Raw genomic sequence first — 17,907 nt, 5'->3', positions numbered from 1 at the left:
GCCTGGGAGGAAGCCCGGGCTGCCCCCAGGGCCGGGCCGCCCCTGCAGACGTGGGGAGGAGGTGTGGGGGTCTCGGTGCCGTGCGTGATGTGGCCCCGCTTGGCCGTGTGCTCGGGGACGTGCGGTTTGCCTGTGGAGAGGCAGGGTCGGTGATTATGTGCCATAATTGTAATTTAGTATGCAGGTTTTTTCCCTAGGCAGCAGGCTTCAGGAAAAAATATATTGATGTGTTAGCACTGTTTTGGGTGTTGTTAGACTGTAAGGACTCCCAGCAAATAAATAAAACAGCTATGGGAGCATCTCCCACAAATCTAATTCCTTGCCAGTCGGAGGATTATCTGAACACCTGAACTCTTTGGGGCTTGCTGGGCGACCCTTCAAGAGTGGAAGGAGCAGGGCCTGAGCTCCCAAAGGAAGAGCTCCTCTTACTCATCTCGCCTTGCTTGTTTCTCTTCTGACCAAAGAGGTATCTAAGAGTTTAGTGATGTTTCGCGAGGCAAGAGCCTGCCCTTGCTCGGGAGGAGAACTTCCTCCTGGGGTTTTTGCTGTTACAAGCCAGGGGGGAGTACGGATGATAAAATAGCAGCATGTGACATTTTCACTCCTCTTGTTTATTTTGGGGATTCTGGAGGTCAGATTATGTCTTTTCCAGACAGCACTAGTAGTTTCCCAGGTTTGAAATAACTTTTTCACTAGAAAAAGCTGGCAAAGAGTGAGCTGGACTGAACTAGCGTACGGCCAGGGATATGAGAAAAGCCATGGAAGCAGCTCCCGGCCCATGTGAACGTCATCAGTGTCCAAACAGCATCCATCTGAGACATCCATATATGCCTGATCTCCCTCGGGGAGGCCTGAAACCCCACCAAAGTCACTACTTTAACAGAGCTCTAACCCCTCTCATTTTTAACAGCAGCCGCCAGCAGTAGTGACATTCGGATGCCCACGCGAGGCAAAGCTCAGTCGCTTTCAGAGTTCTCCCCTGAAAAACAGGCAAAACTCGCTGTGTGTGTTCTTGAGCTAATCCCCAACTCAAGGCAAAACTCAGCTCTCGGCCGTGGTGGTCGTGTTTTGCACTCACCAGCCAGCCAGGGTAACCTCTGGGGGAACACATCTCCTGGGACTGTGCTGGCCGTGGGGGTCAGGGCTTCGTTTTGCTCCGTGTTACAGGGTGCCCCGGCTCTTGGGAAGACCAGTGCACCCTGTGGGCTGCAGGTAGGGACCAGTGGGGAGGGGTTACTCTACCCACAGTTTGAGTCAAATGGTGACTCTCACCTTGGGGACTCTGGTGCGGCGTTGAGCCACCGGCATGTTCAAGTGCGGTTTGATTCCTCCCGGGCTCGAAATGGCTTTTTATGCTCCCCTGCTTGCTCTTAGGGTGATGGCAGGGACCATGTGCTGGGGGCACGTGGCCAGGCAGGCTCCTGGGGAACCACACTGCTCTCCTGCATCCTCAGCCCAAAGCAGAAGGGAACCTCAGCCCAAAGCAGAATGTAAAGAGGGGTCTGATGCCAGCAGAGGGTGGTAAAAGGGAAACCGGCGCTAGAAAGGAGAGGTGGAGGTGATGGTGCAGCCCCAGAGCCTCCCAGCAAGAGAGCGCGCATGGAGCACTGGCCACGGCCGATGCACCACGGGAGTAATGCAAAGCATATATCTGAGGGGCAAAATGCAGGAGGTACAACGTGATGCTGCTTTTACTTTGTTGCTGTGCTGTGATATCTCCATGGAGGTACTCGGTGCCCACTGGGACATGGGACGGAGTTTGTGAGTGTGCGGGTCACAGGGTGCTGCCGTGAGCTGTGGCAGAGAGCGTGCTGAGGACCGGCCTCCCGAGACCTGGGGGGAAAATTGGTCCGTGAAGGAGGACCCTTGGCTAGGATATCCTATGTGTGGCTGGATGTCCTATAGGCTGGCTCTTGGGCTGCTGTGGGAGGCTGCATGGAGGGCATATAGGTAGGGGATGGATGACCCACATGCTGCTCGAGAACAAACCTTGTGGCAGAAAGTGACTTCCCAAAACTCATTTATTTGCACAGAAATGAGCAACAGAACAGAAAGATGCGGTGTAAAATACCAGAGCATATTTGTTTTAGTAGCATCCCACTCAAGTGCTCTTTTTAAAGGACTTGATTAGTATTCAGAATCAAGAACTTAAAAAATCTATTATCGAGACCTTTTTAGCAACGTTAGAGATAATGGGCTAAGCTCATTCCTACTGTTACTCCTTTGGAATTACACCAGGGCTGGATGTGACCCCACAGCTGTTAATGTAGGATGACAGAAAAATGAAGGAAAATTGCTAATGTGTTAAATAGACCCTGATTGATTGAAAGATTTTTTTTTTCTTCTTTATTAGTGGCAAAATGGTGACACCGTTCCTTGCTGAAAATCAAGTGCTTTGGTGCATTACCATGAATGAAATGGAACTTATTTAGAGAAGCAGCTAGAGTAAAATGTTACCAAGGAACACCATGCAAGGCAGTCTGAATTAAACTGCTTCAAAACCTGACCACCTAGGTTTGTGAGGATAGCGCAGGCCAGGGATTGGGTTCACCATCCTGTGGAATAAATGTGGCCAGCAATCCGCTGACGGGGAGCGGAAGAGGTTCCCGACACCGAAGTGGTCCCCCCTGAGGGGTGCCTGGCACCCGCCCTTCCCTCCTGCAGCTCCTGCAGATGGAAACAATACAGCTTGCATTGCACCAGAAGCATTTCACCATGAAACCTGGTTAAAACCTACTAGTTCGAAATGCATTTCATCTGAAATCCGTGGGGCATTAGTCAGAAACCAAAGGAAAGGCTTATGAACAGAAACCACGGAGCCTACGTGATTTACCACTTCTGCTTCAGCTTCAGCAACCGATTCCCTGTAAAATGCCTCTGCCACATTGCTAGGGACAGGCAAATAAATGCAGTTAAAAACAGTGAGGGTGGCATTTGTTTCACCTGCCTGTAGCCATTTACAGCAAAGGTGTCCAGGTCTGAAGCAGCTGCCTGGCTCCTCCGTGAGACCTGTCCTGAGCACCCAAAACTGCAGGCTGGATCGCCCCGGCAGTCTCTTCCTGCTTGCTGTTTTGAAGGAGCTTGGACAAACTTCACAAATCCACTCCGGAGTGCAGGGCTTTTTTTTTGTTTTTCTCTGTCTTGCCACTGACTTGCTGCGCAGCTTTGGGCAAGTTACTTAACCTTGCTAAGACTTTGTTATTTCCCCTGTAAAGTGGGGTTAATAATGGCTATCCGTCACCCCTTGCTTTGAAATCCTTGGATGAAAAGTGTTGCCGAAGCAGTAGATATTAATGGTAGCCTTTTCATTCTTTTTCATTAGCTTGTGGCCCTTTGACACCCAGAAGAAGAAACGATGTATTTCTCCTGGAAAAATCTGCTCTTAGATTATTTCCACTGTGATCAAAAGTAGAGAGTATCAGAGTTTTCACAGGCAAGCTCTCTTTCAGCCCCATTTTGCAGACTCGGGCAGTTAAAAAAGTTACAGAAATGCTCATCCGAAATTATTATCCAGGGTGTTTACTATTTCTGTCGGAAAGTTATTTTAAATCCATATGTATGTATGGATGTACATAGAATTGGGATTTTTAAAAAACATTTTTTAAAAAAATCTGTTTCTCAAGCAGCTCAAGGCAGCAACTGTGGCTCCAGCTGTCATTTATTTTATTGCAAAAATTGTCTCAAAAGATCTGCCACGGGCTGAGCCCTCAGCCCTGATGCTTCTCCCTGCTCAGGCCCTTCAGGGCCGCATCTCCCCAGGTGTTTCCCCCGGCCAGAAGGTCCCTGAGCTTTACCCAAGGGGTAGCCATGCCTTGTTGCCTTTTGGCCAAGCATTCGCTTGTCTGATGTGGGGCTTTGTGGTGCAAAAGGCAGGCAGGCTTTTAACTGAAAAAGCAATTTAATTATTCTTCATTTACCTGGGGTCAGAAATACTTACGTCTCTTTAAGTTTTCATACCTTTTTTGTAAAGAAGCTTTAAAAAAAATTAAGCCAAAACCTTCACCAAAGGAAACAAATCCTTTGCTCTGAGCAGCTCGCAGACGAGGATAGGTGAGACAAATGAAGATCCCACGACGGCTGGAAAACCCAGCTGTGAGGGACAGTTTGCGGGAGATGAGGGGCAAGAGCGAGCGTGTTGCGTGGCAGCATCAGGGAACGGCGCAAGGCAACCCATCCATATGACAGGGCTGGCAGAGGAGCTTGACTGGTTTTCGTGCTTCAAAGATCTTTCGATGCTTGGTACAACGTGGGTAGCAAACAGCAAGGACTATCTCCCGATGCCGCCTATCCCTATCAGATGCTGATAATTGAAATGTTTGTTTAATTGATCTACTTCTGCATGAGAGTCTGACTCAGACGGTGGGTCCTGCCACTGACTCAGCATGTGCTTGTGGGCTGGTAAGCCTGAGTGCCAAAATCAATAGCGCTGCCTGTAACGGGCAGTGCTGACCCAGCCTCTGCCTCTTTAGCTTGTCAGGGTCTGTGTTGCTTTGGGGCTGGAATGGCAGGAAGGCGGTGTGACGAGCTGCCCGCACCCAGCACCCTCTTTGGCTTGTACAGCTCTTGGCAAAGTCGCTCCGGCATCCCCAGTTCCCGAGGAAGCAGCAGGGCCTCTAAAATTAAGCTGTTCTTTTGAGATGGTAGAAGATGGCAACAGGGAGAAGCCAAGGGTTGGGATTTTCACCCTGAAAATGGGTACAATGATGGTCGCGTGTGTAACTGTTAAGGAGAAGCTTTGAGAACATTGTTGTGAGATGCATGCTGAAAGGATGAAGCATTGTATACAGGTGTCTGGGGAAAAATGGACAGTGCCGTGCTATAAGGTGATATGAATTAGAAATTGGAGTTAAGTGTGTCCTGATGATTAGCTGGGGTTGGCTAGACCCATGCTCCTCCGTACCAGAAGGGATTTGCTGTACCTGTAGCTGTTCCCATAATGTAGACGGTTTCCCCGGCTCAATGTAACAAAGCAATTCAAGGGCCACGTTGTCTCTGACAATTTCCCCACAGATGAGGCTCTGTGGATATTTCCACCTAAGAGCCTTTCTGCAGGTGGTCTCTCACATGATAAAACGAGACAAACCTGTACGGGTAAGTCCCCATCAGCCTCCCTACCCTTCTCTTTCCGGATCCCCCCACCTGCTGGATGTAACATTTTTCCATGAGGCCAGACGCTCCGGCTGCACGGTGGTGGCCCTGCCAAACATCAGGCAACCACTTCATGCGTGAGGCAACCCTTTTATCTTCCTAGAGAGGGTCAATAATTGGGAAGCATCCCCAGCTAGAGCGAGAGGCAACCGATCCCCTTCCATATTGATATAAGGGATGATTGACTATTTAAAAACCCCTGAAACGTGTTCTCTTTTAAAGCCTGAAAGGAGAGAGACACTTTCTTGTTAGCCCTGGCCCCTTGCTGGGTTTTTTTTGTTGTTGCTTTTGACACCTTTTCCTGCAGCAATTGTGGAGGTGGCTTTCAGTCAGGCTTTACCTCCTATACAGCCTTGCTGGATTTTTAACTTTTTCTTGTTATTAGGGAAACCGATTTCAATTTTTAATAAAAGGTGACACTTAAAAACTGGTGCCATCAAAGCAGCTAATGGAAATTATAGTCATGCAGGCATCCATTTTTTATACAAGCTAGCTTCAATTAGCCATGGGCAAACATCAAAAGGTTTGAGGGAGGACTGCCTTCAAGAAGAGCCTCCAAGTTTAGGTATTTAATTGAACCTTCTCCAAAGTATGTGAAACTCTGGATGGTATACAACGAGGTACGCTGCATGAAATATGCTATGGTGAGGTTTCCAGTTCTTGTTTATAGCCATATATGTATGTAGCACCAGAGCTGTATTCTTCAGAGCCCTCTGCCATTAAATCTCATCATTTTCTAAAAATAACTATGCATTGGTGCCTGATTAACTGAAATCCATACTTTTATTTTGATGAGGTATAAAGTGAAAAACTTTGATGGGAAAAAAAGATGGAATGTTTGAATGGTTTGAGAAGGTAGCTCCACACCAGAGGCCTGTATGATACCTGGTCAAGTGCTAATCGAATCCTGGACACCTCTGTGTTTTAGCCCCCTGCTCCAGCTACAGCCTCAAGGGGAAGGAGGGAGGAAATCAAAGTTCCTGGCTGCATTATGTTTATGCAAAAAGCCTAGGTAAGATTTGGAGAGGGAGATTGTTCAAACAGGTTTCCTCAGCCTAGGTAACCTTATGACTATAGAGATGATGGCTTTCCACAGCTTCATAGCCATGGACACATCTCAAACCGTGAGTTGTGTTCACATAGCACTCTTAGCCATGCTACGCTTCTCACGTTGCAAATCACTGCTGGCTCTGGGAACTTTTAATTTTTTTGTTTGATTCCCTCAGGCTTTTGATTGCCCGGCACCATATTTCTGACTTAACAGCAGTAATGGACTGCTGCTGCAGCTCCTGGCTTTGTAAGTGATGGTAGCCTTGGCAGTGCTTTGCAGAGGGAATTAAATCTCACCATAGCACAAGTGACCATTTTCCCTGCTGAGCAACTGACCTAAACAGCAAAGATCATTACTGAAAAATGCGGTTTCATTGGATTATGAATGTTCTTGCAGGGTTTTGATTATGTTACAGAATTTAAAAGTAAGTTGTGTATCTGTCACGGTGTGTTATTGCATGGTTTGAAGGGACCTGTAGTAAAGACATCATTATTTTATTCTGCAGGTGGGGCAGGGATGGTCAGTTGTCATGGGGTTTTATGGCTGTTAAGAGAATGATTTCCTAGATGATGATGGCCTTTGCCTGCAACCACGATATACATGTTTATCATTATTATTACAGCTATTATTTCTGGAAGTAATTTATATGCGACTAGACTGTCCTTAAATCTAACGAGAAATCTGGAAGAGGAAAAACCATTAAGGAGCAATACTTCTGTGTGGCAGACTGGCTTCTTTACATGTGGTAGTGAGACCTAGGCTGACCCGACGCTGATGAAAGCTAGCAGTGAAAGCTGCCTGTAGCACCCACTTTTGTTGCCATTTCCTCAAACCTCATAAAGCGAATGAACGTCAGTGTCACTGTCTGCAACAGCCTGTACAGATGTCTGGCATCAGGGATGATCCTGGTTCATAATGGCAAAACCAACGGGAACATTTTCTTCCTTGCATCAAAGTCTGTGTCCAGTGGGATTGTTAAGTTCGGTGGATAACATGGCTTCTCCAAACGTGCGGAGGGAGCTAAGCCTTGCCATATCTGGTAAGGCGGGTGAGCCGTCAAGCCAAATATCACCTCTGAGGGTAAGCCAGAGACTTCAGACATAGCTACGAGAGATAATTTCTTTACCCTTGTCCCTACAAACAGAAAGATCCATAGGGTCTTGAAGTGAGCAACTATGAAATAACTTGTCCATAATGGAAATTTCTTCCTGGTTCGATTAATAGCACTTTTTCCCCTGAAGTATGAGAGTTTACATTCTTATTAAAAAGGAGGAGTCCACCTGTGGGTCTCAGCAATGCCGTGTGGCATTGCACTGCCTATATTTGAGAGGTATTGTCCTCCAATGTGTTTGCTTTCTGCCTCTAAGAGTTGTTGCAGGAGATTCTTGCTAACAAGCCCCCATATAAAGAGCAGATGAGCTATACTATGTCTTTGTGAGTGTTTGCAGAATTTGTCTTGTGGTGTGGCGTAGACCCAAGATCCTCCTTTGAACCAGGTTTTTGCCTCCTTCCTTCGTGTCTTGGTGGATGTTTCCAACACTCCCTCTTTACCAGCCTCATATGCCAGGGTTTCCAAGATGCTCTGGGTAGGAAGCGCTTTGCTGGAGAAAACCACCTATTCTATAGCAACACTCAGGCTAAAATTGTAGCAATGACAAAAGAAAAACCAGTTTCACAAATATACAAGGGAGAGACGCAGACAGATTAGAGCAATCTGTGGTTTTGAAATCTGTCGAAATAAAGCAAACCACATTTATATGCCAGTGTGCAAAGATAATGAATGCAAACCACAGTGGAAATTTGTGCCCTACGTGTTAATATTTCCCCCAATTCCATACATTACATAACCATCTTCATCACTACCACGGGGTGTCCTTGGGCCGCTCCTACACCTTGTGCTTAGTCCTTGCAGGACCAGACGCGAGTGAGCTGCCGGGAGGTGAGGATGGGGAGAGCGGCTCCCTTGCCCCGAGCCTCGTGGTCCTCACTGGGTGGCAACGCCTGTGGGCTTTGTCCAAACACCCTTCTGCATTGCCACCTGTGTTTGTTCCTGTCGGAGACGATGAGCCTGTTTTTCTCACCTGTGACACTTTTTAGAAGTGTAATAAGTTTAGTGGGAGGGACAGGGTTGGCTAGTGCAGGAGGATGCCGGCACCGTGCTGGGCAGGGTGTCAGCCCGCCGTGCTTCACTGGCAGCTGGAGCTCTTCAGCACGGTGAGATCGGCTAAAGTAAAGGTGGTGGTGAGGGATTTTGGGTACACAAAGCTTGAGATCGATCTTCTTCTTTACTGCTTGAGTTCTGGTTTTAAGATGATCGAGATATGTAACGGCATGCTCCCTGCAAGTGCCGAATGTGCGTTGCGGTACGGTTGCAGTCTCACTGGGGAACCATCTATTTTGCAGCAGTGTGCGAGGCTCCAAGCTGTGAGAAACACCCCGTGGTGCTAGCCTGTGTGCGCCTGCAGGGAGAGTTGGTTTGCCAAAGTCCTGAAGAGCCAAGGACTGCACGCTAGATCTCCATGGGTGCAGGGATCTTCCCAGGCAAGTCAACTGGGACCCACTCCTAAATGCAGTTGGGATCAGGTTTGCTGAAATCTGTAGGATTCAGTTCCCTCTTTGGGGTGGGGGCAACCCGGAAAATGTCTACTCCTATTTTGATTGTGGTTTAAAGAAAATGAATCCTTAAGTCACTTTTCAGCCCTGAGATGTTCCTGTCCAACGGGAGGAACGTCTACTGCCTCCCGCTAAAAAGAAATAGTACTGAAACTTTTCCAGAGCATAAACTTTTAAGTTTTTCAGCCAGCTCTAGCGAACAGCTGTTTTCCCTGGATTGTGAACTGGGGGATTTCACAGGGTACGCCTTAACCAGAATTAAATCTGTACCCTTCCTAAATACATCTGTATCACATTTGGGTCTTTTTCTAGGCAGTACTTTTCTAAATTTAAGTTCTTTCCTTAGATAACCTTTCACGTCACTACCTATTCAGCAAAGGGTATGTTAGTCCATCTGGAAAATTTTGAAATATAGGATCTTGAAATAAACTTGAGTTGAAATTTAGTCAGCATAGAAATGCATATTCCTAGATTTCCAGATAACAGTAACAAGAGCTGATCTAATTAACTGCTATTCTGCAGCTCTTACAGAATCTATTTTATTTGTATAACAAATGCATATCGATTGGTGGCAAGCAAGTGCTAAAGCAAGTTCAATTGCATTTTATGTTGTGTGCTTCATCAATATGGCATAGGAAATGTATGCTTCAAGCTGGGATATTGCAATGGCTATTGAAGCACTAGGATGCAGGATTACCTAATGCTACTTAGCAATCAGCATCAACAGCATCCATAACGTTCCTGCTGTAATGCAGCTCTCTTAGTCACTTAGCGGGTCCTAACGAATATTTACCAGAGGATTTTTATACACTTGTCAGGTATAATTCAAAACTGATCTATTAATAATGTATAAAATAGACGCATAAAACTGTTTTCTGTATAAATGTTCCACGCTTTGGTTTGCTCCAATAAGTGAATATACCTTTAAAGAACCGAAATGTAAAACACATATGGGTCATAATTCTCAGCAACATTATTTTTTACCATCACTTACAAAAATACACATCTCTGGTTAAAAAAAAATGTTGGTATATTGTTACTTAAGCCTTCTGAAATATCCTGGCCAAGACTTGCTGGAATCCCGACCCAGCGTAATCTTTTATAAATACCTCTCTACAAATGTGCCCCTTCAAGTATCCCTGAGTATATTATTTAAATCCCAGAGGAACTTTAGAAAGCGCATGCAGGAATGGAAATCCTTTTAAACGATAGTCTTTTGTGTGGGAAGCTTTCTGAAGAGGGAGGTCTGATCCTGCTGCATTGAAAGCCAGCAGGGTTTTTGAAGAAGTTGTACGAGGCACTTGATGGTAGAGAGAAAATTCCATCATTGGTATCTGACTCTGCCCTCGGAAATGAATGCAGCTCTGTCGGCTTTCTGTGGGAAAACGGGAACAGGAATGGGAGAATGGGCACAGTCCCATGACGTCTCACGGGGGTAACCTGGAGGCAAATCTGGCCCTCGGTTCATGCAAGTGTAAATGCCCGCTAGTCTAGCTCAAGCAAAGAAAATTTAATTTATTGCTCATAACAAGATCCTTCAGCACCAGATCCTGAAAATATTTAGGTCTAGATTTGACGTGAGCAGCCCCTTTGATTTCGTATGAATTTGGGGACATAATGTTAAGCGAGTGTATTTAAGCATTTTTCTTAGTTCTTGCTGCAAGTCCTTTCCTTCAGCCACTACTGCCACTGGGGGAGTTTATCATTTGGATATTACTAGAGATATGATCTCCTTAAGATTTAAGTTTTATGGGCGTGATAATTGAATTAAAAGATTAATATACAGTGCAAGGGACCAAGGACATAGGCGATTAATCCTGAGAAATAAAACATGTTGAGTCACATAGAAGCACTACAGGGCAAAAAAAACCCCAGCACTGAAAGACCTTTGACAAGAAAAGTTGTTTTTTCCCCCGACATCCCTGTCAGCTATGGCTGTCAACAATAAAAAGAAGAAAACAAATAAATTGGAGGCAGCGTGTAAGTCACAGGACCAGAATATAAATACACACGACATGGAAAGGAGTAAATAATACTGACGCTTTCTTTAGAAATGCTCTCAGGCAATACTTCCTATTCATGTCCTACTGAAATGACATGAAATAAAACTTTACGGGAAAAGTGTTATTAATCACACAGGTTCTTGAGGGACATAACTGTCCGTGTGTTGAGAGGCACTCTTCCTTTACAGGGCTGTTGTCTAGTGCCTTACACCAACAATGCAGATACAAAGAAAAATTTGGTATTTTATGCATCAGATCATAAAAAAAAAATGTTTAACCATTGCTGCCTAAAAGGACACTTATGCATTTTTCACTGCAGGTCAAGCAGTCCCCTATGGAGCTGGAAATTTGGATGTGAACAGCACTGCCGTAGCGTGCAGGGAGCAGGGAGGGATGGGGCTGTGAAGGAGCCCTGCACTCCTGCAGGCATCTCCGTAGTCCCACTCCTGAGCAAAGGCAACTGGCACCCGGGTCTGGCCCAGAGGGCAAATCCCACTGCTCTGGGAAAGCAGAAAGCCTCACACTCATGGGAAGTCTTCAGAACCCCCAAAGTAAAATGAAGGGGGAAAAAAAATATAGATTCTCTCTGTAGTCACTGGGAATTTAATAGCTATCATTTATAATCAAGACGCTCCTAGCAAGGAGGCCAAAGCTTGCTCCCGGCCCCGTGTGAAGACAAGCCTTAGCACCTTTGAAAGCACGCTGGCTCACCTCAGCTAAGGTCCCCACTAAGGCTCATCACACCTGGGGTTATTTTTTAAAGGTGTGATACAAAGCGGCATTTTAAAACGCGTGCATGCCGTCAACTCACCTATTTTTCCAAGGCAACCCAAACACGCACGGATTCCTCCAAGCATAGCTCCAGCCGCCGACAACGCCCTCTCCCTCTGCGGGCGCAGTCAGGGCTCCCTGCATGCCCTGATCCGGCCCCGGCAGCCCCGCGGCGGCACAGGGAGCCCCTCACCGGGCGCCTGGGGACCCGGCTCCTCTTGTACAGGCGCGGGGGAAGCTGCCAGAAAGCAGAAAGCAGAGCTGTGGCTCCTGTGTCCTCCTGTGAAGTCTGCTTGCTGGTCCTCCAAAAACGTGGGAGAGGAAGGCACTTGACTGGAGTGCTTAGCACCATGGGGAGCTCAGATAACACCACTTTAAAAAGGAAATCGTATTTATTGGGCTAGCTCCTCAGAGCAGGAGCTTCCCCCCTTACGTGGCTGGAAAATGCCTACCGGTGAATATCTGCTCCTGCAGATAAATCTCAGTCTTCAGAATTAATAATAAAGACAGCTAAATGAATAATAAAGTGCATAAATAGTTTTCCATTACTGTTAACCATCAGCAATTACTGCCACAGGGCTAAAATACAGTCTCAGATTGCAGGGGAGATGTCTTCTTTGGTAAGGTGTCCACTCTAGGAGAGGTTGAAAGCCTCTGCTCTAAAGTGTGCTGCTTCTTATCCAGCGGCATACATGTAAATCATGTACTGATTTACAACCTGTACTGGTGACATAAAAACCCTGTCAGCATCCAGTGGTACGTAGGATGGTGCTTTTGGGGCTTGCAAGCCCAACTTCATAAGCCTTCCGCTCCTTTTTGATAGTTACATGGAAAAAAACTCAAAACACATCCTGGAGGCTATTACTGGGCTGTGTCTTTGTAAGTTTGATTCAAAAAGTCACTCTGAGTAAGTTTTTTGTGCCTCGGTGTCTGTACAGTGAAGGTTAAAGCTCTTCCCTCCTCACAAGCGCATTCACACATATGAGGCTGTTACACGCATGGCTGTAGCCCCTACTCAGACGACTTGACTTACACACTGCTCCTTGAGTTACGGTCCTGCTAACACAGAAGGGTGTTTTGGCTTGAAAAAATGTTATTTTTGTGGTGGTTTTTTTTTTTAACTTTGACACATTTTAAATCTTTTCCCTTGCAGGTCTGTGTGGTGTCCTTAGTGGGATTTGTTATGCTTTGTATTTCGTACCAACCTGATGAGAAGACGTGTGTGCAGTTCACAGTAAAGGTACCTTGGGTTTTTTTTGCTTTCTTTTTCTTCTCAGGTCGTTAAATATAATCAGAAAAGTTGATACTGGGGATATTTTTAAGACGACATGAAAAGAAGTGAAAATGCACCTGAAATGCAAGAATGGTTTTCTGGTATTTTGTAGGCAGCTAAGGAAGAAATTGTAGCCTATAAAGGGGAAACTCTAATAACAAATATTTCAAATCAGAGCAAGATACCTTTTTATTTGCCATGTTTTAAGAATATCAAAGAGATTCAGATCAACAAAGCTGGAATAATTTGGGAAGTGTTCAGTGAAAGATTGGGGGTTACTGATTAAGTAGAGATATCATAGAGAGCTGGCAAGAAGTAGGGTGGCATAAAATGGGTCCACTTAAATCAAGTTTTAATTTTTAATGTGATCTAAGAAGCATCTCAGCATCTTTCCAGCAGTTTTGCTCCTTACCATGAAATAAGAAACTGAGTGGGCACAGGCAAATTAAAAAGCATGCCTGGAAAACTCTACCTGCCCGCCTCCATGGTCAGGGAAAGAGAGGCTGTACCTGGACACCGGCAGCCGTGTCTCGGCGCATGGTGCCTTGTGTCAGGGTCAGGCATTAGCGAACATGGGAAAGTGTTGGCAAACCATGGGGACAAGCACTCCTCCATGAAGCAAATTCCCATCTGTGCATCGCGAGGGAGGCACAGAAACCATGCCCCACGCCCCGCCTCGGTCCCCAAAACTGTGCTTCGTTGACACTGGTAAGCGACTAGAAAAGAAAAGACAGAATGCTTGTTCCAGATGGGATGTTTTTAACACCATTTTTCTAGGCTGTTTTTCTTTATTATTGTAATTTTCAGGGCTCTTAATATTTTGCAGACACATAATAACCAAGAAAAATACCGACGCAAGCAACACAAAATAACAGTGATTATTAACTGAGAAAGGCAGAAGGAAATCAAATGCAAGGAGTGGCTTTTCGAAACCTGGCATTCATCCTCCCTTAGAAATTAGACCCCGGTGTATCTTTTGTGCCTCTCTCAAGCTTCTCCCGTGCTTACATAAAGAAAGGGAGAAGAACAATTGTTTCTGCCCTTTGATTGCCTTTACATTCTTGCCCCGTCACCTTTACACCCGCAAGTAAGCAGTTTAGCTGCTGGGCTGGGCGGGAGCTGCCACGCCAGGCTTTTTATTGCTTGCCCTGCAGCATTAAATTGAACTTGGCATCCAAGCAGGAAGGGAGTCATCCCTCGTGGTGGGAACGGCATGTCGGGCTGGGCAGATGTCTCTGCCACCCTTAGCAACACCACCCACCCTGGCAGTGAGGAACGTGAGCCATCGCTCCCGCAAGAAAATAAATGTTTTTAAAGTGCTCCCCAGGTGATGTAAAATGGGTTATTCCTCATCACCTGGCAGAGTTAGAGCTAAAGTCCCCCGTGAAAGACTTCTGGTTCAGTCAATAGCCCATGGACTGTAGCCTACCCAAAGCACCCTCCTCCCCAGAATCCACCTTCCCAGTGTTTCCTATTGCAGCATGCCACAAAACTTGATCATTCCCAGGCTGTTCACCTCTCCTGTCCCACGTCCATACTGGGAGCCGTTATCCCACAGTGCCTCCTCTCCTCGCTGCCTCTCCGGACCAATGGCTTCTGGCTGCAGGGCATGGACCTATTTTAAACAAAGTAGGAGCTAAGAGTCTCCTCCGGGGCTTTGATCACACAGGACTCATCTAAATCTCCAGTATCCCTTCTCAGATCTTCAGATGTCAGCTAAAGCCTGTCTCCGAACAAAAAAATGAACATAAGCTATTTGTCGACAAGGCTGAGGATGCAAAATTACAATTATGAGACAAAGACGAGCAACTTGGGTTTTTCTCTCCTCGGGGGTTGGGTTCAGCCCTATCTGCCCTGACCGTCCTCCTGGGGACTTGCTCTCCAGCCCAGACCCTGTCCCCATGCTGGTGGCTGGTCCCCACCGAGGCTGCATGTGGCTGCTAAGCATCATCCTACGTGAAAATCTTGGCCAGGCTTCCCTGGAGTGCAGTAAGCACCCCGTGATCCCTTGCATAGCCCGAGGGTCACTTTGGGAGGAGGACCAAACACACACAGGCCGGGGGGATTTTAGTCAGCCCTTGAGGTGACCCTGTGACCACCACGAGTGAGTCCCTCGAGGTGGGAAATGGGAGGAGACCCGTGCAGTTCTCTCTGCCTTCCTCCCTCTTGACAGCTGCTTCTTTCACTTCACACTTGCATGAGCCCCCCATCCTGTTGAAGAAGGACATGTTAGAACTGCTTTTGACAAAAGTCCCTTCCCGAGACTACTGCGGGTATCCACAGCACCCTCTGCGTCCATAAAAAAGGGAGACCACCACCCAAAGGGAAGGTGGCTTTGCCCTTTGGGGGGACAACGGTGAGTCCCAGGTTGAATTTCTGCCCCTGCCTCCCCATCTCTGCCCCTGCAGGAAGCATGCTCTGCAGGACGGCAAAGCAGCATGCCCAGCTGTTAGGTGTGTATTTAAAAGGAGAGATCCTCTCCCTTGGCAAAAAAAAAAAAAAAAGACCACATCACAGGAAAATTTTGAGATGTCCTGTGGACTTCCTGGGATATCTGCTCATATCTGACAGATCACTCACTGTGGTCCTCGTCACGGCATCTCCCATGGTAGCGTGACACCCTCTACTCCTGCCCACCCAGCCCCAGCAGCCCACGCTGTGACACACACCGCGGTTCCTGTTCCCTGCATGGGCTCGTGCCTGAGCCACCACCGCCTTCCAAAGGGGTCCCCTGGATCCACGTCTGCAAACCCTTCTGGTTTCACCTCTGATAACTATGAGAAGACTTTTCCATGAGGAACTCAATCCATCTTATGTTATTTATTTTCTTTTTGGCACAGAGCAAAACTTTTGCCAGCAAATATTGCTAAAATGTTTCTTCCTCATATGAGGAACCCAAAGGAGAATGAGCTGCCGTGCTCTGACCTCATCGTATGCTGTCTCTCCCCGCTTCCCTTTTCTCCTTCTATTTAAACAGCAATCGCAGTGCCTATCTCTCTGAGACTGGTAAAAAACTGTTTTCCAGTGGCAAGTTCTGGTTCCTGGGCAGAGCTCACTACGCAGTTCTATTTGCAATGTTGAAGTTGCCTCCAGGTCTGGCATGTGATTAATCTGCTGATGGGATCTCAGCACTTGCTGTCTTGTGCTCCCTCACAGGCAGTGTTTGCATTTGCCTCACCTTTGATATTTGGAAATGTGTTCATTTTCAACGGCTCACAGAGAGATTCCTCTGCAAACATCTTGTGAGAATAATAAACTATTTGGAAATTGCCCTATGTCCCCACGCATCTCTGTCACCTCTGAGGATTGCTGTAAGAGCTGCCTGTGTATCTATCTGGTGCGTTTCAAAGGGATTCTGAGATTTCTTTCCCTTTAGGTACACAACAGGCAAATTCTTGCTTACTGTACCTGGAGTGTAGTGGTTTAGGCTGTGGATTTCATGCTACTTTGTACTGACTCTGGCTAGAAATTGGCAGCTAAATAAAATACCTGCCAGGGAGAATCAGGCACACTGTGTAGTCTTGGCTTAATATCTCATTTATTAGGGAGGCCTGCTTCTGTCTCCTGCTGGTCTGAATCCAGGGACTTCCAGCCAGTCCGCTAGGACTTCTGCATCGCAGAAGAACTCTGGTCCTTCAAAGAGGAACAGTCATCAATGTTTGTCCATTTTCCATTTTTCCCATCAGACACACTTGCACCATCTTTTAAAGTAATGCCACAGGCCTACAAATTACCACATCTTTGTTTGGAGGGCGTCCATCAGTCAGTAGTGCTCCCTTCTGTGTGCTTTATACGAGGAGGTGTCCCTATTTTCCAATGTCACCTTTCCCATGGACCTTTACCTTGAAAGCTGCGGGGGTAAAGTAATTGCATTTAAAAAGAGACACCCTCATTCTGAAGCTGCCCTTGGTTTAAGGCTGCAGGGGAAGTCATTAAATTTAATAGTAGCCAAGTCTTGGAAACAAAGACCTTGTTGTAAGAATTCGGTGATATGGGGGAGAAAATGTATATAGTGCTTTAAGATCTGCAATAAGCCCAAATATTTTTTTTTAAGCTGGCAACTGAGTAGGAAGATTGATTCACGCTGTAGATGTAAGACAAATACACCAGGAGTGTGAATTTTATCAAGACATACCAGTTTCAAGGTCATAAAAAATGTTTTTATATTGATAGTTTGCTTGTGGTATTGAGGTTGAAAGAGAGAGAGAGAGAGAGAAAGAGAGAAGCTGCTGTTTAAAATAACAGATTCCCAACCATGCCATGTGTCTGACAGATAAGACGCCAAGAAAAATAAATGTTTTTACAATGCTGAACAGAACTAAAAATGCTATTTTGGCTAAACACAGAATATGATTTTAATATACATTCACACATATTTTGTATGCAGCACAGCAACTGCCAGTTCCAGCTATCAAAAGCAAGGGAAGTCCATATGCTCCACTATCCAAAGGTCTCAGGTGCAACCCGGAGTGACAAAGGCTCTGAATCGCTGCTGGTTTCCATGCATTTGTGGGGGTGGACTCTGCATAGCTACCCTTGATAAAAGCCATCCTATTTTAAAGCTGCCACTGGTATAAGAAGTAGGGGAGTGACAAAACAGACCCTTGGTCTTCTCATGCCATAGCAGGGGCAGCACTGGGAAATGAAAGGCGCTCCCTGCTCTTTCATGCCTTTGAAAGACTTCTCCACCTTTACGGGGCAAGTTTTGGAAGGGGATTGATCACTACCTGATTTGCAAGTATAAATCAGATTTGTTTGGGCATGCAAACCAAGAGCCGAGAATAACACAGGAGCAAAGTTTCAAAAACACCTACTTCTCAGCACAGCCTGGGATAATATGTCAGGCCAAGCCTCAGTCTGCTCAGCTCTGCTTCAAGGCAACTGCATCTCAGCTGATGACTTAAGTCTAGCCAATGCAGGCACAACAGCGGAGGAAGATGCTCCCTCCCTCTCTGTAAAGCTTCTGGCTGTATAGAGACACAGATTTCTTGGTGCTCTCATCAGGTCTCAAAATTGCCAGGCAATACTCATGTAAAATACGCAAGGTA

The 17,907-nt window shown here is 46.3% G+C and overlaps 1 protein-coding gene across 1 annotated transcript in view; it reads left to right on the top strand.

The window, feature by feature from the left end:
* Positions 1-17,907, top strand: part of SSPN (sarcospan) — a 19,697-nt gene that overhangs the window by 1,200 nt on the left and 590 nt on the right. The window contains 1 exon segment of the mRNA XM_009586604.1: positions 12,740-12,826. Within this exon segment, the coding sequence (XP_009584899.1) occupies positions 12,740-12,826 (87 nt within the window).

Source organism: Fulmarus glacialis, unplaced genomic scaffold (genome assembly GCF_000690835.1).
Source record: "Fulmarus glacialis isolate BGI_N327 unplaced genomic scaffold, ASM69083v1 scaffold17671, whole genome shotgun sequence".
Lineage (NCBI taxonomy): Eukaryota > Metazoa > Chordata > Aves > Procellariiformes > Procellariidae > Fulmarus > Fulmarus glacialis.
The sequence above is the reverse complement of the archived record's forward strand: the minus strand, read 5'-3'. Positions and strand labels throughout refer to the sequence as shown.